This window comes from Urocitellus parryii, chromosome 3, assembly GCF_045843805.1.
Source record: "Urocitellus parryii isolate mUroPar1 chromosome 3, mUroPar1.hap1, whole genome shotgun sequence".
Taxonomy (NCBI): Eukaryota; Metazoa; Chordata; class Mammalia; order Rodentia; family Sciuridae; genus Urocitellus; species Urocitellus parryii.
In genome coordinates this window covers 20447655-20472004 of record NC_135533.1, presented here as the reverse complement: position 1 = coordinate 20472004, position 24350 = coordinate 20447655, and the positions used below count along the sequence as shown (strand labels likewise).

The window sequence follows — 24350 nt, the reverse complement described above, 5'->3', positions numbered from 1 at the left end:
CTAGGCAGAGTGAACAGGAGTTGAAGAGGGAGGGAGGGAAAAACACATACGCATCACAGTGAGGGTTAATGTAACAAAAAGCCTACAGCATATGGGGAGTGGGGGGGACAAAACAAAAAAAACAACAACAGAACAACAACAACAACAAAAGACAAACCTATGTGTTGTAGAATTAAGCAGTGTAACCCCGAGACTAACCCCCCAAAAAATCCTTATTAAAATAAAATTCAATTAAAAATACTAAAAATTCAAAGACAAGAAATGCTACCAGAACTTACTGATTTTCTTTGCTTCTTAATGAAAGTGATTTAAATTTTTTTTAATATTTAAACTTCACTATCTAATTATATACTCCATCAAACTAACCCAATTAAATAATTACAAAGTGCTACATGGGAATCTACTGAAATATATACAGACCCTTTTGGCAGTGCTAATTACATCTTGATTTTTTAAACCCTAAGCCATAAGCCTTTTCTACTTCCTGACAAAATGGTGGTCTTAATCTACAACTCATTCTGTTCCATATGTTTGTGCAAATTGTGGGCATGCTTAGCCGTTTGTCAAGAGAGAAAACATATTAGGGAACGTTTTTCAAACCCCTCATCACGGGGATGAAAGATTTCAGGCCCAAAGAGGTTATATCAAATGTTGAAGGTCCTATAGCCAGTGAGTACAATCCAATTCAAAGATTCTTTACATTAATTCTCACAAACAAAATAGGTGCACAGTTCAAAACAAAACAAATGTATACCCAGCATCAACTCAGAGGCAGGCATGTGTTTGGTGCTCACAGAAGAAATACATTCACAAGACCACATAATGCTCCGTGCTATATGCAAATGTCAGAAATAGCACAGATGGGAAGTACTTGACTCTATTTGGATTAAAATGTACTCACACATTTTTATGAATAAGTATATCCTTTAAGTCTTTAAAAAGTAGTACTTTTTGCCAAATAAGAAAAAAGAAAAATAATCTGTTATGTTTTGCACGCTGCTTTTTTTCAGTTTGTAGCTCTTCCCCGTCTTTTTGAATCAGCACATAAGGATCTACTTGACTGACTAGTATTCCACTGTAAGCACGAACCATAGCTCATCGTCCAGCCCCACAGGATGGTATTTGCATTGCTTCAAATTTTCTACTATTACAAAAATACTTTAATGAGCATTCTTTTTTATTTTTTTAAATTTTTTTATTTGTTTTAATTAGTTCTACATGACAGTAGAATGCATTTATGTACTTTGATATATCATACATAGATAGGATATAATTTCTCATTTTTCTGAGTATACATGTTGCAGAATCATATTGATCATGTAGTTACATGTATACAAACAGTAATAATGTCTGTTTCATTCTACTATCTTTCCTCTCCCCACATCCCCACCAGTCCCTTCCTTCTACCTAATCTAAGCTAACTCTATTCTTCCCTACTGTCCCCCACCTTATTATGAATTAGCATCCGCATATTAGAGAAAACATTCACCCTTTGGTTTTGTGGGATTAGCTTATTTCATTTAGCATGATATTCTCCAATTCCAACAATTTACTTGTAAATGCCATAATTTCACTCTTCTTTAAAGCTAATATTCCATTGAGTGCATATATACTACATTTTCTTTATTCATTCATCTATTGAGGGACACCTAGGTTGGTTCCATGGTCCAGCTATTGTGAATTGAGCTGCTATAAATATTGATGTGGCTTCGTCACTATGGTATGCTGATTTTAAGTCCTTTCGGTATAAACCAAGGAGTGGGATAGCTGGGTCAAATAGTGGCTCCATTCCAAGTTTTCTGAGGAATCTGCATACGGCTTTCCATATTGACTGCACCAATTTTCAATTCCACCAGCAATGTATAAATGTACCTTTCCCCCCACATCCTTGTCAATATTTATTGTTGACTGTATTCTTGATGATTGCCATTCTGACAGGAATGAGATGAAATCTTACAGTAGTTTTGATTTGCATTTTTCTAATTGCTAGAGATGTTGAACACTTTTTCATACATTTGTTGATCAATTGTATTTCTTCTTCTGTGAAGTGTCTGTTCAGTTCCTTAGACCATTTATTGATTGGGTTCTTTGGTGTGAAGTTTTTTGAGTTCTTTATATATCCTAGAGATTAATGCTTTATTGGAGGTGCATGAGGTAAAGATTTTCTCCAAATCTATATGCTCTCTCCTCACTTTATTGTTTCCTTTGCTGAGAAGAAGCTTTTTAATTTGAATCCATCCCATTTGTGGATTCTTGGTTTTACTTCTTATACTTTAGGAGTCTTATTAAGGAAGTCAGATCCTAGGCCATCGCTCGTGGTGAAGATTTGGGTCTGTGTTCTAGTGCCAAAGTCTTTGATCCACTCTGAGTTGATTTTTGTGCAGGATGAGAGATAGAGATTTAATTTCATTTTGCTATATATGGATTTCCAGTTTTGCCAGCACCATTTATTGAATAGGCTATCTTTTCTCCAGTGAATGTTTTTGTCAACTTTTCTAGTATGACATAACCATATTTATGTAGGTTTGTCTCTGTGTCCTCTATTCTGTACCATTGGTCTACAAGTCTATTTTGGTGCCAATACCATGCCGTTTTTATTACTACAGAATTCTTTTAGTTACTATTCATAATACCATTAATAATTCAACTATAAGATAGAAGCATGTAATAGAAAAAAATCTAGAGTAATAAAATGAATAAAATGTGAGAGTTTATCACCACAGGAAGGAATTATAGAAAATTTTGATTTCCAACATTACAAATTTATATAACATCTTAATTTTTTTTAAAGAGAGAGAGAGAGAGAGAGAATTTTTAATATTTATTTATTTATTAGTTTTCGGCGGACACAACATCTTTGTTTGTATGTGGTGCTGAGGATCGAACCCGGGCCGCACGCATGCCAGGCGAGCGCGCTACCACTTGAGCCACATCCCCAGCCCAACATCTTAATTTTTTAAGTGAGCCTATTACTAATTGGTGTTCTTTGTTAATGGGGTACTATGTATGACATATGCTATTCATCATTAGCTACAATATTATTTACTTGAATACATAATAGCAGAATAGCAGGCATTTAATTTTCAATCTTTAAATACATTCATTAATAGATTTAGAAACTCCTGGGGAATCCTCAAAAACTATTCTCATATATTGAGAAAACAAGGTTCACTGTTCATGTAACTAAGAACTATTAAGAGATACAATGATAATTTATAATTAAGTTTGGAAAGAGGTAACATAGGACTAATAAGCACAATCCAAAACCAAAAAGTAGCCAATTTCATACATGCAGCACATTCTCAAGTACAGTAATGATGTGTCTTATTACAATCATTTTTCTCTAAAAATGCATGATACATACAGCCAGTCCATCAGCATCTCTCTGCAATAACATGAGACTCACCGCTTCTGGCTTTCAGATTCCTTCTTGGCTTGCTCCAATGCCAGCTCCTCAGCGACCCTTCTTTTTAGTTCTTCATCAGAAACTAGAATCAACAAAGAGCAGGAGATAAAATAAGTGACTTCCTAAAAACAAAGGAAAGAAAACCCTCAGGAACACCAAGATGAGAAGGATCTAAATGCACAAGTTCTGTCACGTGGTCGGTATCTCCTTGAAATTTCCCAAGCACTACACTTCAAGAGTAATTTAACAAGAGTCTCCTGGTGACCCAGAAATTTCCACACCTGCCAAAATGCATAATAAACTCAAGGAGCTGCTTACTGGTCCACTAGGTACAAATTTTTAAAAATGATGTCCCACCATTAAAGTCTAACAATTGTGTGTTAATGGAGGCCAAGCTGTAATGGACTTCAGAGAGGAAAGGAGACCAAAATCTTCTTACTTCAATAACTAAATTTATTTAAGAAAGTCATTTACTACAGTGAGGAGATCATTGTGTTTACATTCTTTTTTCATGACTTACAAAAAAAGACATTTGTGATTTATGAAAATTTGGAAACAGGGCTGGGGTCGTGGCTCAGTGGCAGAGCGCTTACCTCGCACATGTGAGGCACTGGGTTCGAGTCTCATCACCACGTAAAAATAAAGAAAGAAAATAAAGATATTATGCCTATGTATAACTAAAAAAAATATTTTTTAAAAATTTGGAAATCATGTTTTCTGGAATACATGTCATTCGAATTCAAGAGCGAACATCTGGAGGGAGACACAGAACACTGCTGAGGACACAGCTGGAGCTTTCCTAAATACCTGGTGACTTGATTTGAAACATCTGGCCTTTGCAATTCGAAGACTATGTTTGATATGTGATATGTTTTGTAAAGATTCTTACAACTGTGATGGTAAATAAAATGGACAAGTTTTACATACTTCCTCATGAGCCTTGAGAAATATGCAAATAGTATCTCTTCTTCATTAGAAACTTGCTGCCTAAAATATGAGCAAAAGAGTACCAGAACCATTTAGGAGAATCTAGGAATACACACAGAAACCAAGCATTATTTCAAATGGTTGGACCTATTAGATGGAAAATGAGACAGTACTGTCTCTTCTCTCTGAATACATTACTTGATGAACTAGACATTCTATGTGCCTTTCCTCAGAGCATATGCAAAAACTTAATAGGATATGTGCAATCCTTAAATACTTGGCTAACCTTGAATAGTAGCAAAAATATATATGGACGCAATAAGGATGTTTTCTCTCAGTGGTGGACTATCACAAAACAACAAAGCATAGTGTTGCTGGAACACCATCAAGATGATGAAAATAAAGAGGGGCAGGATGGTGCACGCCTGTAATGCCAACAGCTCAGGAAGCTGAGATAGGAGATGGCAAGTTCGAGGCCAGCCTCAGCAACTTATCGAGGCCCTAATCAACGTATTGAGGCCCTGTCTCGAAGTAACAAATAAAAAGGGCTGAGGATATGACTCAGTTAAGTGCCCCTGGGTTCAAGCCCTCAGACAAAAGAAGAAGAAGAAAAGGATAATGGTGAAAACAGAACCCACAGAACAGTGTCTTCTGACAAGAGAACTCTTCTAGAGTATACATAGTACAATATATAAAGATTTCTTACCCCTGAACAATAAAAAGACACCCCAATTAAAAATGGGCAAAGGACATAAACAGGCATTTCCCAAAAGAAGAGATGTAAGAATGGCCAATGAGCACATAAAAGCTGCTCAATAGCATTTCTCACCAGGCACATCAAAATCTCACTGACATAGCTTTAAAAACCTTACATAAAATTAAAACCTCCCTAGGGCTGGGGTTGTGGCTCAGTGGCAGAGCGCTGGCCTACATGTGAGAGGCTCTGAGTTCAATCCTCAGAACCACATACAAATAAATAAATAATATAAAGGAATTGTGCCCATCTACAACTAAAAAAGTATATTTAATTTTTTTTTAAATTTAAAACCTTTCTAAGACACACACACACACACACACAAAATGACACACCATTTCAAAACTTCTATCATCAAAATGGTACACAATAACAAGTGTCAGTGAGGATGGCGAAACTAGAACCCTCATCCATAGCCGGCGGGAGTATAAAATGGCACAGCTCCTGGGAAATAGTTTGGCATTTCTAAAACTGCAAAATGGAATAACCTTAGAGCCCGTGATTCCACTCTCAGGTAAGGTAAATATTCAAGAGAATTGAAACCATATGTCTACACAAGAACTTGTTCAGGAATATTGATAGCAGTATTATTCACGAATCCCCAAAGTGGAGACAACCAAATGCCCGTCAGCTAATGAATGGATACAGGAAGGTGCTCTCACAGTATACTAATAGGCCATAAAAAGGAAATGAAGTACTGATCCATGCTACGACATGGATAAATCTTAAAAACATTATGCTAACCAAAAGAAATCAGGCACATAAGGTTAAATATGTGGTGAGCATTTAGTTTGCCAAAATCCAAACAGAAGAATCTTAAGGTTTCTACTTTGAAATGGTCACACAAAAACTAGAGAAACAATTGGACAGAAAATTCTATAAGTATTCAGGAAAATCTTAAGTTTTTCCACAATTAAATGTTTTAAAACAATACAAATAATTGCTGAGAAATTGCCAGCATAATAGCTTGCCAAAGAAGCTAAACAGTTTGGTTTTCTACCAGCCAGACTTTGGGTAAATATATTCAACTTTTGACTTTTGGATACTCACCCTAGGTTAGGTGTACCTGTGGGCTACGAAGTTCTAGACTACGCACTTTGCAAGGTGATGATTTCCACATTTCCATCTACCTCTCAGAAATGAGCAAAACAATGTGATGCTAACTTTTCAAGTTGTACGCAGACAGCAACTCCAAAGGAAGAAAATATTCAAATAAATATTAATCTAATTAGTCCTACCTATCTGCACTCTGAAGTTAAGCATGCTAATTAGGATCAACACACTGTAGACCTACCTATCTAAAATCATGCTGCTTCTCCTAGATTAGTTCCAATTACAACACCAAAAGTTTTCTCAAGCAAAACTCAACCAGATTCTCCAGCAAAATTTAATTTGTCAATTAAAACTAGGCTTCTGTGAGACTTCAATCTACCAACTCTTAAGTATAATTAACAGATCAGCTTTAAAAATGAGCTGAAAGTCTCACATTATCTTTTTGTTGTTTAAAGTTTCTTTCCAACTTTATTGATAAAACTGACAAAAAATTGTATATATTCAAGATGTACAATGTGATTATTTCACATAAATACAAATTATGCTATAATTACTATAATCAAACTAACATATCAACTACCACACATATTCATCATCTGTGTGTATATGGAGTGAGGACACCTAAAATCCACTTTCTTGTCAAATTTCAAGTAAATGATACAATATTATAAAGTCACTCTGCTTTAAGTTCTATATCACCAGAACCTACCTTATAATGTCAAGTTAATGTGCTTTCACCAACATCTCCCTATTCCCCACTCCATCCACAGCCTCTGGCAACCACTGTCCTCTTCTCCATTTATTCTCTATGTCCATGTATTAGCAAGATCATGCAGGATTTGTTTTTCTGCATCCGACCTATTTCACTTAGCACAATGTCATCTTTTCATAGTGCATTATGCCTGTGACATAGGGGCTACCTATGGAGGAAAATCCAAAATGAGCAGTGAGCTTTGTAGTCTGATGTGATCAACTGGTAGAACAATGAGGCCACCATTGGTGGATGGGCATGAAGCCAAATGGGCGAGGCCCTTCAGAGGCAGTGGTGTGGGCACACAGAAATTCAGCTTAAAAGGTAGATGTTTCTTTCCCTGCACCCTTCCGTCAGCCGTCCGTCATCAGCCCTACCGCCTGCTGTAGGGTGAGGAAAAGACAGATGAGGCTATGAGACAGGGAGGGAAGTGGGGACAAGAAAGGACCAGCAACTGAACGGGCAAAACTCCAGGGTTGCTGAAGACACGCTCAGTGACCAGCTAGCTGACATCACTTCTGGTATGTAAAGGGACCCAAGCACAGCTATCTTTCTAATGCCCTCACTACTTACAGAAAAGAAGAAAAAAATTCACAACTTTTGGGTCTCAAGTCCAGGGTCAAATTCAAAAATGTAATTGCCTTAGCTACAATCAAGAATTTATAATAACAAAAGAGAACTATGACCTAGGATAAAAAGTTTAAAATCTAAAATAGCAAATCAAAGCACAGATGGGAAAATAAACCAGGGTGGTAATGGGTTTTTAGCAAATCTAAGCTTCATGTTATTTGTTTTTAAATCAATAGAATACAGAAAGCAAAAATATATTTCTTTGGATAGGTCAGATCCAAAGTGCATAAGGGGAAAAGATACACCATTTGGAGACCAGTATTTAAAGTGGCCTTTCTGAAAACACTCTTCAGCTCTTAGGATCTGAACATTTTCTCAAATAAAACTGTTATTAAACTAAAAGGTCAGTGTTTCAGGATGGACTACTTTAAGGGAAGCGCAGGAAAGGCCAACTTTGCCTATTAGCACAGTGAGTCTCCAAGCAGATCTTTAGGAGCTGGCAAAGTTTGTGAAGGAGAAAAAGAGTAAAAGCAAAATATTCAAGCCATATAAATCAGACTTGTCGTGGAAATTTGCAAAATGATTTCAAGTTCAGTAAGTATGGTTTCATGGCTTTTACATACATACATTCCCCTTAAAATGTGTTAAGGCAAGAGAATGTTTTCTTCTCATCCTTGACCCTGCACTTCTTAAATCTTCTCAGAAAACATTTTAATTTCTTTCTCAATAGCAAATGTATCTTAATGAACACAAACACTGGTGTTTTGACACTGACCATAAAACATGAGAAACGGTCAAACACTACAGTTGCTTGGTTATAGGAAGTATGGCCCTAAACCCTTTATGTGAAACTGTTGTTATAAATAATAAATACTTGAATGATTAAAAGCAGCTGATGATTTCTAACAAATTTTGTTGCTAGTCCAAAGAATTGTCTTTACTGATTGCCTAGGAATCTTTTAACTCTCTTAGTAATCTAATTACTAAGCTATAAATTTGGAGTTAGGACCAAATGAGAAACTTAAAAGATTTCTAAATTATGCTTGATTCTGAGTATTCTTAGGAACTGAATATCGTATTCTTCAGAGAAAGTGTTGCACGTACAGCACACCTCTTCTCTTACATGACGTGCAGCCAAATTTCTGTTTTCTCTAGCAAACTAACAAGTGGGAGTGGGGACAGACACTAAAATGCATTTAAGACAGATCCCTGAAAGGTGAACAGAAATGACTCCAAAAGAAGGAAGGACTTTATAACCTCACCACCTATGGGGGGAAAAAATGGAAGACTGAAAATCAACCATGATTTAGGGCTTCTTACATGAACTCCCCAGACCTCAAGGGACAGACCAACCAATTTCCTTTGCAACTTATCCCATGTATGATTTTCCTTTCCTCCATTTTATTTGCATAATCCTTTCACATTAATTCCCTCCCTAATTACAGTGTTTCTTAAACAATCTCTATAAACTGCTTAATAAAAATTATGGCTTCCTACTTTAAAACAATATCAGATTCTTTGGGATTTTTCCTTAACTGCATTTCTCATTTTGGTTTTACTATGTGCCGATACATATCATTGAAATTATGTAAAGCCTATTATTTCCTGGGCTAGCTTACAAACACTAAAGGGTAAAGATCTACTATGAGAAGAAAATAAATATATGAGATTGCATAATATCATATTTTATTTATTTATTTGGTACTAGAGATTGAACTCAGGGGCCCTAGATCACTGAGCCAGATCCCCAGCCCTATTTTGCATTTTATTTAGAAACAGAGTCTCACTGAATTGCTTAGCACCCTGCTTTTGCTAAGGCTGGCTTTGAACTCATGGTTTTCCTATGTCAGCCTCTACAGCCACTGGGATTACAGACCTGTGCCACAATGCCCAGTTCATAATATCAGATTTTTAGACAGTGATTCTGACTCTCGCAGGATTGAGATAGTTGAGCCAAAGCTTAGGGCATAAGATACAGCCAAATTAAATTTTCAGCACCATAGAAATCCCCATTAATCTATAATTTCAATAAATTCATTAATAGGAAAAGAAAATGTGTTGTCAACAAATACTAATGAAAGCATCCCATGCAATCAATGAAATACAATACACAGTATATTAGAACTAAATGACACTGCATGTGCTGAATAAATCTTGTCCTGTTCCTTACTTTCTAAAAGAGATAGGGTTTGATTGGGAGGAGAGTCGAAACATGACTAGGATAAATCTCAGGAGTGAGAAATAAATGGTTTGCCATTTGTGGCACAATCTAATTTTCAGACAAATAAACCTGATATTCTCATTCTCTCTCTCTCTCTCTCTCTCTCTCTCTCTCTCTCTCTCTCTCACACACACACACACACACACACACACATAGAATATAAGTACATTTGGCTGACAGTTACCTTCACTAACCTGTAAGGAGAATGTACCTAAAGGCCGCCTTCAAAAAACTGCCATCTGTCATACCTGGCAGGGTAACTGTGGCTACTTACAAGTTAATGAAGATGGTAGAATGAAAATTCTTAACTGCACATTCATAATCATCAATACTGTGTCAGAAGGAACAGTGTTACAAAGAGTTTGGCAACCTAAACATTAACAGCATCAAGTTAATGGTTTATTTTGTAGTATTATTGCTCCATCAGGATTTATATACCTTTGTAAATTTCTAATTTGAATGGCATAATATGCAAATAATGTCCATTTTATTGTTTGCTTCACAGTAAGCACTCATAGAAACCGGTTCCATGTTCCATTCTATGTGAAAACAAACATCAATACTGGGCTGCAGAAGCTGTACAGCCAGAGACAAGCTCGTAACTCATATTCTACAGTTTTCACGTTTTTAAGTAGACAATTCATAAAACCAGAATTGAGAATCAGATCTATCTAGTATTTCATGTCTTAATATCCTGAATAATAGTTGCAAGATCTCACAAAGCCTCTAGGAAAATAAGATCTATAATTTAAATTAAAAAATAATAATTACCTCTGGATATTGCTTTTTGATGCATAGCTTAATTTTTTGTTTGTTTCAGAAATGGATATATTTTGTTCACTGGGGATAAAACTATAAATTAAACAGCATTAACTCTCCAATCCCAAATGAAGTACAAAAAAACACCAAAAACTTGTTTCCATTTAATTAAAATAGTTAAAGGTTCGATCTGAAGGAGTCAAGAAATGCAGAGAGGATCACATGGAAATGAAGGGGATTCGGTCTGCTCTTGGCAGGGCCACAATTCATTTTAGTAATTTTGTTCAAAACACTTCATTGCTTTAGGCCAAGACTGTCTCATATGTAAAATCAGGGTCCAAACCAGCAAATTCCCAGTATCCCTTCCCTTCTGTTTTAAATGGGAGACTGATGGATTGAATTCAGGCTTGAGCCTTCACTGGCCCTAAAAAGGCCTCTGGAATGAAGAAGGTAAAGGAAAACTACAGTTTATCATAGGAAACATATATTGTCAGTTGTTTGCTTGGAGTGACAATTTATTCATTTACAGAAATTGTCTCTCAGGTACCCACCCAGCAAACCACCAAAACCAGCCTCTAGGCTTTACAAAGGAAAAGGAAAAACAAATGCAGGCTTTGCTAGGTAAATATGAGCAGGTGTTCAACAAAAACTTGTTAATGGTTTAATTTGTGGAGTCAAGCATCAGTCATTAGTAAAATAAGTCACCTACTTTGGGGACAGCTTAGGGAAGATTTAGAAGAAACATATACACAACTGTAAAATATATTGTCTAAATATAAAGACTGACTGCTACTCAGAAAAGAACCCTCCAGACAAATCCCAGCTCTCCAGCTTCTGATAACCCTGCTGCCACCACCAGGTTTCTGCTTCTAACCCTCCTGTACAAAGAATCTGAAGCCACCATTACCAACAGCATGTTGCTCATGAAGGAGAGGGCTGGGCATTCACCAGTCACATACCCCACTGGCCACAGAGTAGCAGTCTGAATGTTTAAGCTCCATTTTCTGTTCTCTCATCTACCATATGAAGTTATTTTTCTTTTTAACTTTTTCCCCCAAAATCAAACAGCCTCCTCCAAACTAGAGAAAGCAATCAATTCACCAGGTAGCAAATTCTTGCTGATCTAATCCTACACTAGGCTTTATGAGAGATGAAGACATATAAAATGGTTCCTGCCATTAAGGATATAATAATGTATCTGAATCAGTAAAATTGTGTTCCTAAATTGTGTTTAGTCTCAAGGAAAGTCACCAAGGTCAACTATTGTTAAAGAGTTAGGACTTGAGTGATGACCTAAATTAAACAGATGGAAAGGAAAAAGATTTGATTATAAGAAGTAAAAACAGAAGGGTAAATAGTGCTAAACGGTAGGGAGCTTTAGAAACTAGGCAGGAATTTTAAAAAGAAATGTTTAAGAAACAGGGCATCGCAGACAGTTACAAACCTAAAAAAATGTAGCAAAATAAGGTGTTATGGGAAATGTAATGTACTACATGTTTGCAGACAGACCAGGGAGGGAAAACACAAGGCAATGAGTGGTGATCTGAGTGTAAACCTGCCCTCCCCTCAAAGCAGCAGCACCTCCCGGGAACTTGTTACAGAACCACCAAATCAAAAACTCTGGGGAAGGGGCCCAACAAGGTGTGTTAATAAGTGCTCCAGGTGATCTTGCTGCACACTGAAGTTTGAGAGCCACTGGCAAATGGTGATGATGACCTGGAGTAGGAGACTGGCCATGAAGGTGGAGTCTGAGGTACAAGACAGATCACTGGGAAAAACCGATCATCTGAGACTAAGAGATGAAAGAGAAAGATGTCAAAGGTGCATCCAGATGCCAGAAAATTAATACCCATGATGGTCAATTAAGTAAAGAAGGAGAGGCTATTTGGGGAAGAAAGATAATGAGCTCAGTTTCAGACATGTTCAATTGAAGGTAATGGTAGAACCACCACATGGAATTGTAGGCAATTAGATATTTGATCCTGAAAACTCAGATTTGATTTGAGACTTGGCTGGAAATGCTGATTTAGGAATGACTGTTACAGATCTGAGCTCAGTAAATTCAACCAGGAAAAAAAAAAAAAGTGTGCAAAGGAAAAAGGGTAAAAGCCCGAGGAATAGGCCTTAAAAATTCATCAGATGAAGAAGGGGAGTTTAAAAAAAAAATCATTAGGTACAAAGAAGAAATATAGTTAAGAAATGAACCAAGGTAGCACATGTAGAAATGCTAAATAGATTTTATCTCAGGTGCCAATTCTGATCAGTTGGCAGGAGCTGCCTGGGGTGCTGTGTGTAGAAGGACTCTGAGGACAACTCCAGGTTCGGGGAATTAGTGTCTACCCTGGGCACAGGAGGAAGAACTGGCAACATGGGTTACAATTACCTGCCATTCCACAGAGCGCATGGAAATCAGATTGTGTGAGCATCAGCCATCAGTGGGAGGAGATTGGTGGAAGGCAGCAATTATAGGTCTTAAAACTGAGACAGGAAGGGGTGAAAATTATAAATAAAAGAAGATTTTCACAAATAGTAGAAATCAGTGCATGTTTGAAAGCAGTCATGATCAATAATTGTCACTAAATTATAAGATACAGATGGATGCTAGTTATTATTTCTCCAAAGAAATTTAGAGAATATAATGTATATATTACTCATAAAGAGCAGGCTAACACACAGTAACTTAAAGCAATTAATCTTTATATATTATTCTCTAGTACATTTTCCTAATGACCATCTTAATACAGGTTTCACAGCCTTTTTTTAAGAATATTTCATAACATTAAAACAGAGTAGACAAGCCCAGTTCACATGCTTAAAAAAAAGGCTTCAAACAACACTAATGCCCTTACCTAAATAATTTGTTTTGCTAAATAGAACCACAAATACCATTCTGATTCTTAATTCATAAATCATCTTCTCTCTTCCTATTGTTATGAACTAGTCTGTGTTTTAGTCATATGTATATGATCAAATATATATATATATATATATATATATTTAATCTTCAAATATATTACACACTAATAAAATTCCTGAATTCAACTAATATACTACTTAGTTCTTTAAGCTCTGATACTATTTTGTAAAGAAGACTTTCAATTTATCTTTAGATACAATCAACATGCAAGGAAAGCTTAAAGACTCAAAAGTCTGAAAATGAAATCTATCTTCTAATCCACCTAACTTTCTACAGCCTTAGGAAATCCAACTAAACCAATCTCCACACTCCATTCTTTAATTTATTTATTTATTCTAATTTGTTATGTATGACAGCAGAATGCATTTCAATTCACAGTACACATATAGAGCACAATTTTTCCTGTCTCTGGTTGTACACAAAGTGGAGTCACACCATTCATGTCTTCATACATGTACTTGGGAATAATGTGTCCATTTCATTCCGATGTCTTTCCCCTCCCCACCCCTCCCTCCCCTTTGTCCTATCTAAAGTTCCTCCATTCCTCCCATGTTCCCTCCACCCCCCACCATCCCCATATGGATCAGCATCCTCATATCAGAGAAAACATTCGGCCTTTGGTTTTTTGGGATTGGCTTACTTACCTTAGCATAATATTCTCCAACTCCATCCATTTACCCACAAATGCCATGATTTTTTTCTCTTTTAATGCTGAATAATATTCCATTGTGTATATGTACCACAGTTTCTTTTCATTCTTATGAATGAAAATAAAATTTGTGACTCAATAACAACCCTTTTTAAAAAGGAAGAAAACGTGAGTCCTATGTCTAGATATGGACCACTGTTGGACAATGGAAATATTGGGAGGATCCCAGACCTGGGGGTGTCAGTGGCTGCACAGAGAGCCCTTTAAGGGTGAGATGCCAAAAGGACCTCTTTAACATACTGGCTAACCACTGCTGCAGAACAATGGCTTCTCCTGGGAAGTTTTTTAAAAGCAATTCAGATTTTATACCCATGCCTAATTCATATTTTATTTATGATAGCTCAAATATATTAAAATGCCGAGACAGCATTATACATATTGGTATAATATTTTTCATTAAGCTATAGTGCAATATCCTAGGCTTTGTTTTTTATTTAATTCACATTGTGATAATTAGATCAGCCTCTTTTGAAGTCAGACTATAATACCTATGGCTCTGTTATTTTTTCCTTCATCTAAAGTAACAAATCTCCACTTAATGTTCAGAAAACACCATTTCAATGTATCATAAGTAGTTATAATCTCTAATAAAACAAAAATAATTCTCTGCGAAGCTTTGTGGAAGCTCTGTGACTTAGCTGGTCACAGCTGATTTTACCACTTTTAAAATACAAGGCTGCACACACAAAGATTTTAAGACCAAAGCATGGTGTTGTCTTTTGTTTAAATGCAAGGATACACTTACATTTTTTCTGAAAGTAAAATAAATTCTCCACCATAAAGTTAGACTGCACAGAGATCACAGGAAAAAAAAAAAAAAACCTTATGATCATATTCAAAATGATACAGAATCTCCTTAATACCAATGTTATATAGAGGTGGGATTTCTCCTTAAGAAGCCCTTCATTTTTGTAATGTACTCCATTTTGTAAGGTGGGTATCAATTCTGTAGAATTCCAAGGACCACATAAAATAGCAGTGAAAAAAGACCAGTGGTTCTCACCCTTCTCAGCTGGGGCTCTGCTCTTGTGATTGTTGCTGTTGTTTTGTTTGCAATGCTGAAGAACAAACCCAGGGCTCAACATGCTGGGCAAGCACTCTACCTCAGAACTAGCCCCCAGTTCTGCTTTATAACAGCAAATATTTTACAATTACTGTCCTGAAATGAAACAGATAATAATCTAACAAAATTTTTAATCAATATAATGCCCCAAGTATTATATTTAAAAAGAAATAAAGGAAGCTGATTTATAATAAAATAATGGCATTTTACTATGTAAATGCTCAACCATAACTACTCTAGAAGATGCAATAAAACAGCCTGAATATTGAGTTTCTGTGTAAATCACCACAAATGCAAAAGCTGTAGCTACTGCTACAGAGTTAATTGCATTCCTAGAAAATTCAGTATATTTTAAAACCATACAAAACATACTTTGGGCTTATATTTAAATCAACTAAGTTCTAGGCCAGGTAAACAGGTTTGTAACTGCTCGAATTTCTGACAGGACAATCAGAAGTTGAGGGCACAGGACAATCCTTTGAGGTGCAGAACTACCCTAGACACTGTGGGCATCTGGATGCCTGACTGGACCTGTGAGCACCAGCACCTCCCCCACAGATTTCCAAAGTGCCTAAAGCATGCAGTAATTTCCAAAGTTGGGCTGTACTACCCCACCACAGAGTACTATCCATTTAGCTAAGCTAAAATATTCACCCTAAAAAAAGGGAGGGGAATTTATATCACTTATTATTTTCATAGCCACTGATAACCAACAAATAATTCACTAATATTATTACAGGTTTTTTTAAAAAAAACACAGATAAAAATTTAGAGATGACACTAACCTCTCCTCCCCAACACAATTTTTGCCTTTAGGTGCTCATCTCCATGCTCACCAAAAAACATATTTTCCCAGTCCACTTATAAAGACCATTTTGAATTTCCTTGGGGGAACCAAAATTACTCTGCTAATCATCAAACTGTCTTTTCTGTCTTTTTTTTTCTCTCTCTCTCTCTCCTGATACATTAAGAGGAGGTGAGGCCTCCACTACTAATTCAGACGCAAACTGCAGCCTAAAGAAAGACCCCAGGTGTCTGTGATGATATCACAAGAGCACATGCACAGAAAAACCAGGGAGGTACAGAACAAACCCCATCCACACACAAACTGCAAAGGTGTGCATTACTAAGCATTTGCAGACATTTTCAGGTTCCTAAGAGACCAATTTCCCAAGCACAGATTTCTTTCAGACTTACTTCCCATCAAAATGATCTACATCTGACCAATTAAAACTGCATGATTCTTACGTGACAATTAACACCACAAACAAAGAGTTCAATAAGACCCCATCTTTCTATTTATATTCATGGAAAAATAAGAAAAGGATTTAAAGTTACTCACCCTAAATTAACTAACAATAATCTACCAAGATCCCTTTTTGAAATTAAGGAAGTGAAGATTTAATAAGTAATAATTTCTCTATAAACACCAAAAATAACATTAGCTTTTGGATACCATAATATGAAGTTATCTAGAAGAAATGGTAGAAAGGCAGCAAGGAAGAGTACAATCTAAACCTATATGACACTTAAAAAAAAAATGCATTTAGAATTATTTTCAAGTACCTTCAGCAATTGGATCCAGTCCTTTTAAAAAAAGGTGTTATCAGGTAGAGGTCCTTAGGGGAATTGACTTAATGAAACTAATAATTAGAATATCAACTGATTCTCCATAAATAATAACTTCCAACATACACGATGATTTCCTCAAATAATTTGCTAAGTAATTTGAGATTTCCTATCAGGGAATGTTCTTACCAAGCCCTCCCCTACTCTCACCCCTTGCCCCACCTCCCATCCTGTTAGTGTAAGTGAACATAAATCTTCTCTAATTCTGTTACAAATTATAAATTTAATTACTCCAAATGAATAAGATTTAACTGCATGTTTTAACACTTTGAAATGGTTTTAACATATTTTATCTCAGATATATAGTTTATGGAGAATTTAATCAGAAGAAATTAATCTAATAATGCATTTAATATATTTTTATAAATATAATATAAGAAACCTTTAAAAGGATAAGATGAAATGGTCAAATGTAAATTTATATGCATGTGAAACGTGGCTATGAAATCATGAGGACGGTGTAACATGCCAGACATCACAGGCTCAGGTTCTGCCACAGCCATTGTGCACATACGTGTTTGCAGAGACATGGAGAGACCACAGGGTTGTCAAATAAAATACAGAATCGTGTCATGTTTGATTCAACTTAAATGTATAGAAAAACAACTCAATGAGAAGGATAGCAAAACAATTTTAATAAAAGGTTTACAGAGACCCATGTTCTCCTGACCCTTCCCTCTGTGACTTATTTTCTTATCTAGAAATTACCAATTAGGTTTCTCTTGAAGATGAAATGCAGTGAACTGAGGAGGTATTTGAAGGTCAAAGATGAACATCATAACACTAACAGAGTGAAACTCTATTCAACTGAAGAACCACCAGTGTTTTATTTTAAAAGTCCCTACTGATATTGTATAATGTTTCAGTGAGCCAGTACTATATTTTGGAAGAGATTGTTTTGTTTTAAACCATATATTCTTCAGAATGCCAATGTGCTAGGCACTGCAATTTTTAAACTTCCAGAAAAGATTATATAACAACAACAACAACAAAAATCTGTGGTGCATCTTTCATGAGGAGTTAGGACCTGGCTTGATGTCTAGGTCCAATGACATTAGTATTTTAGCTTCTGATCACCATGGTTCATATATTTATTGTAAATGAATTTGATTTGACAATAATAAAAATTAATTTGAGTCTCTTTCATTACCTTTGAATGCTGCTAACGTCAAAGATTATGATGAATGATAAGGAGACAGAAGGGTAAAGTAAAATTGATGTTCATAAAGTATTTTCTAAAAATTCATTTTTCATGACCAGCTTAAAAGCCTACTGAATCTTCCTCCTAGGAACATGAAGACTGGTGGCAAAGACAAAGACCCAGATAATGAGGCTGGCTATTATATATTTTATATATAAAACAATGAAAACCTGAAAGTAAATTAAATAGCCAAAGCCAAGATAACATCAAATAGTAACATGGCATATCTACATGATGAAATACCTCACTAATATTAAGAAACATGCTTTGAAGAATATTAGTCCTATGAAAAAATTCTCACAGGTAAAAAGAACTAGGCCCTGGGCTAAACATACTGTTGGATTCGTTTTCTTTTTGTGTATGTCCAGCACTGAAAGAAGCACAAGGAAACCATCACAAAGAAGTACCTACACATATATGTACAGCCTGGAATGATATAGGCCAAGACATTAGGATGATCTTTGTACTGGGAGAAAATGGATCTTTTTCTTTCTCTCTGTATACTTGATTGTATTTATTTTACCAAAAACACACCTCCTAGTTTCATCATTATTTAATTTATTTCTAAACAATACATAAATAATTAAACGAAATCCTAGTTTTTCTTTTTTTTTTTTTTAAGAGAGTGAGAGAGGGGGGAGAGAGAGAGAGAGAGAGAGAAAGAGAGAATTTTTAATATTTATTTATTTTTTTTAGTTCTCGGCGGACACAACATCTTTGTTGGTATGTGGTGCTGAGGATCGAACCCGGGCCGCACGCATGCCAGGCGAGCGCGCTACCGCTGAGCCACATCTCCAGCCCATAAATCCTAGTTTTTCAAAAATATCTTTCTCAGGTGATGACATGCGCCTATAGTCCCAGTTACTTGGGACTCAGAAGGAATATTTAACCCCAAGAGTTCAGGACCAGCCTGAGCAACATAACACGACTTTGTCTCTTCAAAAATAAAAAAGGTGACAGCTTAGGAAGTTGAGGCAGGAGGATCCCAAGTTCAAAGCCAGCCTTAACAAAAGTGAGGCACTAAGCAACTCAGTGAGATCCTGTCTCTAAATAAAATACAAAATTTGGACTGGGGATGTGGCTCATGGACGAGTGCCCCTGAGTTCAATCCCTGGTACCCAAAATATAAAAATAAATTAAATTTAAAATATCTTTATCAATTCTGTCATGAACATCAAATGTACAAATTACAGTTTAGCTCTCAGAGGCTCAGACTCCAAAACAGAGTTGGCTGAAATTAAGTGCCTAAAAGTGAGCACCATTTGATCCAAGAAAAAAAAAAAAAAAAAACTTACATTTTTTTTCCTTTATCCCACAGTCATCCTGCCACATCCCATTCTAACAAATACCTCTAAGTTTTTCCAAATGTAAACTAACAACAATTAAAATACAATCACAATTTTACAATAACATTTGGGAAAGTACAATTTATAGTATATGGTTTCTTGCACTAAACTTCTAGAAACATACCAGACAAGGATTCTTTTGCTGAAGAGTTAAATAATTTAAAATTATGAAATTCAAAGTATCTTAAAAAGACTATTCAGTGTCCATTGGTAGAAAATAGGGGAAAAGCAAAAACAGGTCTCTTCCACTCTAGTTTTTCAAGGAGCATTTAATTTTTTGCCTTCCATTTAGATTTTTCAACTGATAACAGCAATCATCCTAGGATGATGAATAATAGGTGTTACCAAGGACAGCAGATGAAAAATTCTTGGCCACTCACTTAAGCAATCAGCTGAGGTTAAGCAAAGTCAGATAAAAGGAATGAAAGATAACCAGACTGTACTTTCTGTATCATACAACAAATATACCGCCACCTAACATGTGGTGGGACTCTACGGAGATCCATTTCTTAAACATAGCAGTCACTGTCACAGAAAGTCACTGCGTTTGGGGGTATTCTAGAAAATCACTCTATAAACTGTCCACTTGTGTTTTAGACTTAGAGACCTATTCATTTTATTCCACACAGGCACAAGCTAAAAAATAGAACTTCAACTATAAATTCAAACTATATTATATTCATCATTACACTCTTTGCTGCCACTAGCAAGATAAAACATTTAATGTTCTTTGCTTGCTGATTAGATTTATAGTTGGTAGGAAACACATATCAAAATTTAGCTTTGCTTCCTTAAAATGGAATCTGACAACTTCTCACTGGGGTTTCATGGCCTGAAGTATCTCTAGTGAAAGCTATTATTTAACATACCAAACTTCATTTTCTTTTTCTTTTTTTTTTTTTTTTTAGTAATTTAGTCCAAACATACATTGCAATCAGCTGGCTAAGACAAAGAGATTTTAAACACCTATTTGTGGGAATTATATCTCAATAATAAATATCAAAACCATCACTTTCCACAAAACTTTCAAGACAGGGTACCAAAGGTAAATGACAAGACACAATAAGAGATACTATCGATTTATCTTGAGTTTAATCTTCATCTTATTTATTTGGATTTAATGGGAAATCAAACTAAATTATTCATTCTTACAGTAGCAGAGGAATTCTCAGATACTATTTAAGCTATTTTGGAGATAAATTGAAAACATGAAATCTTTTCAATTTTTCATCTATGCTGATAAATCAGGAGTAACTAAGATCCAAAGAGGGATTCAGACATGTGAGAAAATGAAGGCTCTGTGACAGAAATATTGCAACACAACTCAGCTCTATTTTGAGAAGAACTGTGTCTCAGCATTGCCAATATTCCCAACACTCAAAAGTTTTGATTATACCCTTTTCAGCTCTCCCCAGGAATCCAAAGAAAAGTATGACTATCAAGAGGCACAGTGCAGGCTGCCCCGGGCGGCGGCATCTAGTGGTCTCCATACTCCATTTTTCCCTCTAAGACCAGGAACACAGTTTCTGGATGGGCACATGGCTGGTCACGGTAGACTACGTTTTTCAGCTTCACTAGCACTTAGGCATAGCCTGGTGCCTAAGTTCTGGCTAATGTGACGTGAGCAGATACAGCAGGAGCAGCTGCCCAGTCAACACCAAGGCACGGGCCTGACTGCAGCTGGAAGTCATTTTGAAGCATAAGGATTCATTTTGAGCAATAAGACAGAGGAAGACTGGGTGCCAACACTAAGGAATCATCAAATTACTCAAAACGTTATATGAAAGAAAAAATCTAACTTTTAAAAACCACTGAAACTAGGGTCTCCATCAGAACTGTGGAAACTGAATGTTGCCCCACTATCCTGATAAAACATGGGGGTAAAAAAATCAAAGTTCTACTCCACTCTTTGTCAAAGCTAGAAGAATCGGAAGACAGCCTGAAAAACACACAGGCTTAGGATTTAGAGAAGCAGCAGAAAGGTCAGCTATGTCGAGTGCTCTTGAAGACCTGAAAGAGACCTGAAGGCAGAAGCACATGCTTGCCCTGGGAAAGTCTCTTTTTTTACTATGCACGGTAAGAGTGACTGGGAAATCATTGAGGTGCTTTGTCCATTCTAGAGCAAGCCATCAGGCAAGGTTTCCAATCTCTGTAGAAGAGCCATTTTATTATTTCCATAATGAAGGACATGAATTAGATCATTACTAATGTCCCTTTCAGTTAATATAATTCTGAAATTGTTATGCTGTCTACCCATGTCATCCCTACATAGCAGCCAAGAATGTTAGTTCTGGGATCAGATCTCTTAGGATCTAAAATCCTCTTCCGCCCTGTGTCATATGTATATCGTGACTCTATTCCTCATCTGTAAAATGGGTAAAGTAAAAGTAATCATGTAATAGGACTGTTGTAAGAGCTATATCAGCTTCTGATACATACCAATACCTCATCAGACTACATTTCACTTTCCATGAATCCACTTTTCCCAAAACGCTGCACAAATAACCTATAAAGTTCAAGTAACAAGGAATTTCAGAGATTCCACATCAGTATGACTACATTCTCTTTTCTACTCTGCAATCTTTTCTACTCAAGGCTCCATCTAATCATCTACTTCCTGTTTAGTGACAGTCTAACATAATCACACAAACTAGTAATTCATATCTCCCCATCACCCTTCTGGCAAGCTAAAGTTTTATGAGAAAAGTCTCAGCTATCACAAAGTTTATTTTGAACCTGACTAGCTAAAGCAAAGTTCTCAATCTTTCTTCCTTCTCTTTTCTTAGGAAGCATTCTATATCACAGCAGCGAGGGTTCAACACAAACCCTCCTAGATCTTCCTTATTCAGGCTTTCTTTCAATGCAAATTCTCTAGCAAGGTCTGAAATATAAGGAGCAACTCACACAGAATTGCTTCCCTTCTCCATTCCTCCAATTACATGCAAAAAACTTAAATGTGATTTGGGACCATCCTATATGGGCTGTATCCATAAATCCATTTCCTCTCGTCTATGTTCTGCTGCTAAACTTTAGGGATTCTTACAGCTCAAAACAAACAGCTGAACTAATTCAAAATGCTCACTGATACCTAACAGTTCCTCAGGGAACCTCAACTATCAGCTAAAAAATAAACATTAGATTAGGTCTAAAGCAGTGTGCTGGAGTATAAGTTAGGTAAAACATGAATACATGAAAGGGACTGGTAATGTTTTTCATGTTAAAGTTCTATAAGAAAACAATTATTTTAAGCATGCAATGACAGATTTGCCACATTCTTAAGAAATGAAAATCATATCCAGAGGCACTTTTTTTTCCAATATAGCATGTCCAATTTTATAAAGATGTAAATGGAGAACTATACTTGACTTAAACATATTCGCTTAACACCACGTTTAACATCTATTTTCTAATGAGCAATATTTGTACTTTTACAATCTTAAAACCATCTCTTAATCACACTGATATAATATTTTTTTCATTTCCCCGAGAGTCTCTCAAACTAGCCTGTTTTCATTACTATAATGAAATACCACAGGCAGGCTAATTTTATAAAGAAAAGAGATTTATTTAGCTCAGTTTTTGAAGCTAAAAGTCCAAAACAAGGTGGTCCCATTAGACAGATCAGTCTCTGGTGAGATCCTCATGGGTCAATGGCATCACAATGGAGGGAGCACAAGTGGGTGGAAGATACCCTAAAATAGGAAGCCAGAGAGTGATTTGGGCATCCCATGTGAGATACCATAATCCCTTTTCAGGGCAGCCCCCCCAGTCATCTAAGAGCCTCCCACTGTTTAAGGTTCTCCCACCTCTCAGCACCAGCACTCTAGGGACCAAGATTCCAACACATGAACCCTTGGGGTCCACTCCAGCCACACCCTATCCAAAGCACTCGGGGTTCCCACAAGTACCCACACATGCTGTTGCTCTACTGTCCTTGCTGCAAAGAACAGACTGACATCATCATTTCCCCCAGAAAGAAGGAGCTGGCATCTCTGTGAGGTGATTCTCATTTCCACCAACTCTACAATAACACAGGAAACCAAGCAAGGCCAACGTACTGCTGAAGCCATTCAAGCTGGCTCTGGTGTGTGCCAGTGTGTACACATTTCCATACAGCCACTCTCAGATGCAGAAACTGAGAAGATGTTTCATTTTTCTACCCAAAACTCTTCTCCCTGCTGCACATTCCAACAGAAGATCGCATTTCTCAACACCTCTAGAGGTGCAAATTTTCTCACAATAATACCATCTTAAGAAACCCTTTGGTATGTTTGAAGACACCTATAATTTATATGTTACAAAAACGTGGTTTTAATCTTAAAATATTTTAATACTAACATTAAGAGCATGATAAAGTATGTTGTAATAACCTTTTCTTAGCATTTATAAAATATAAAAATAAAATTCAATTTGTTCCAATCTTTAATTGTAAAAAAAACTCAAAAGTGACCTCATGTTTGCTCTGGAGACCAATACTACAATCATCCCATGTAAAGCTTTTAGTCAACTTTTCGTCACTGTGACCAAAAGACCTGACATGAATAATTAAGAAGGAAACTTTATTTTGCTGCACGGTTTCAGGGATTCCAGTCCACAGGATGGCTGACTCCACAGCTCAGCATCTGAGGTAAGGCAGGATAACGTGGCAGAAGAGTGTGCGAGAAGAAAGCAGCTTAGAGCATGGCCATCAGGGAAGAGAGGGAACCCATTCACCAGGGACAAATGTATATATACCCTGCCTGCCCACAGCGACCACCCATTTAACCCACCCATTCCAGTGGAGGAAGCCACTGATTAGGTCTCACCTCTGAACGTTTTTTGCATTGTCTCACATATGATCTTCTGAGGGACACACACACATATCCAAACCATAATACCTTGGTATCTGCAGGGATTGGTCCAGATCCCTCATGGATACCAAAATAGGGATGCCCAAGTTCCTTATATAAAAGGCATAGCATTTGTAAATAACGTACACATATCCTCCCATAGACTCTAAAACATCTCCAGGTTACTCACAGTATGTAAGACAATGTGAACACTA

General features: G+C 36.4%; 1 protein-coding gene across 1 annotated transcript in view; it reads right to left on the bottom strand.

Annotated features, from left to right (window-relative positions):
* Chchd3 (coiled-coil-helix-coiled-coil-helix domain containing 3) overlaps nucleotides 1-24350 on the bottom strand; it is a 265714-nt gene that overhangs the window by 205397 nt on the left and 35967 nt on the right. The window contains exon 3 of the mRNA XM_026392785.2: nucleotides 3407-3488. Coding sequence (XP_026248570.1) covers nucleotides 3407-3488 — 82 coding nt within the window. The remainder of the gene's footprint in view (nucleotides 1-3406; nucleotides 3489-24350) is intronic.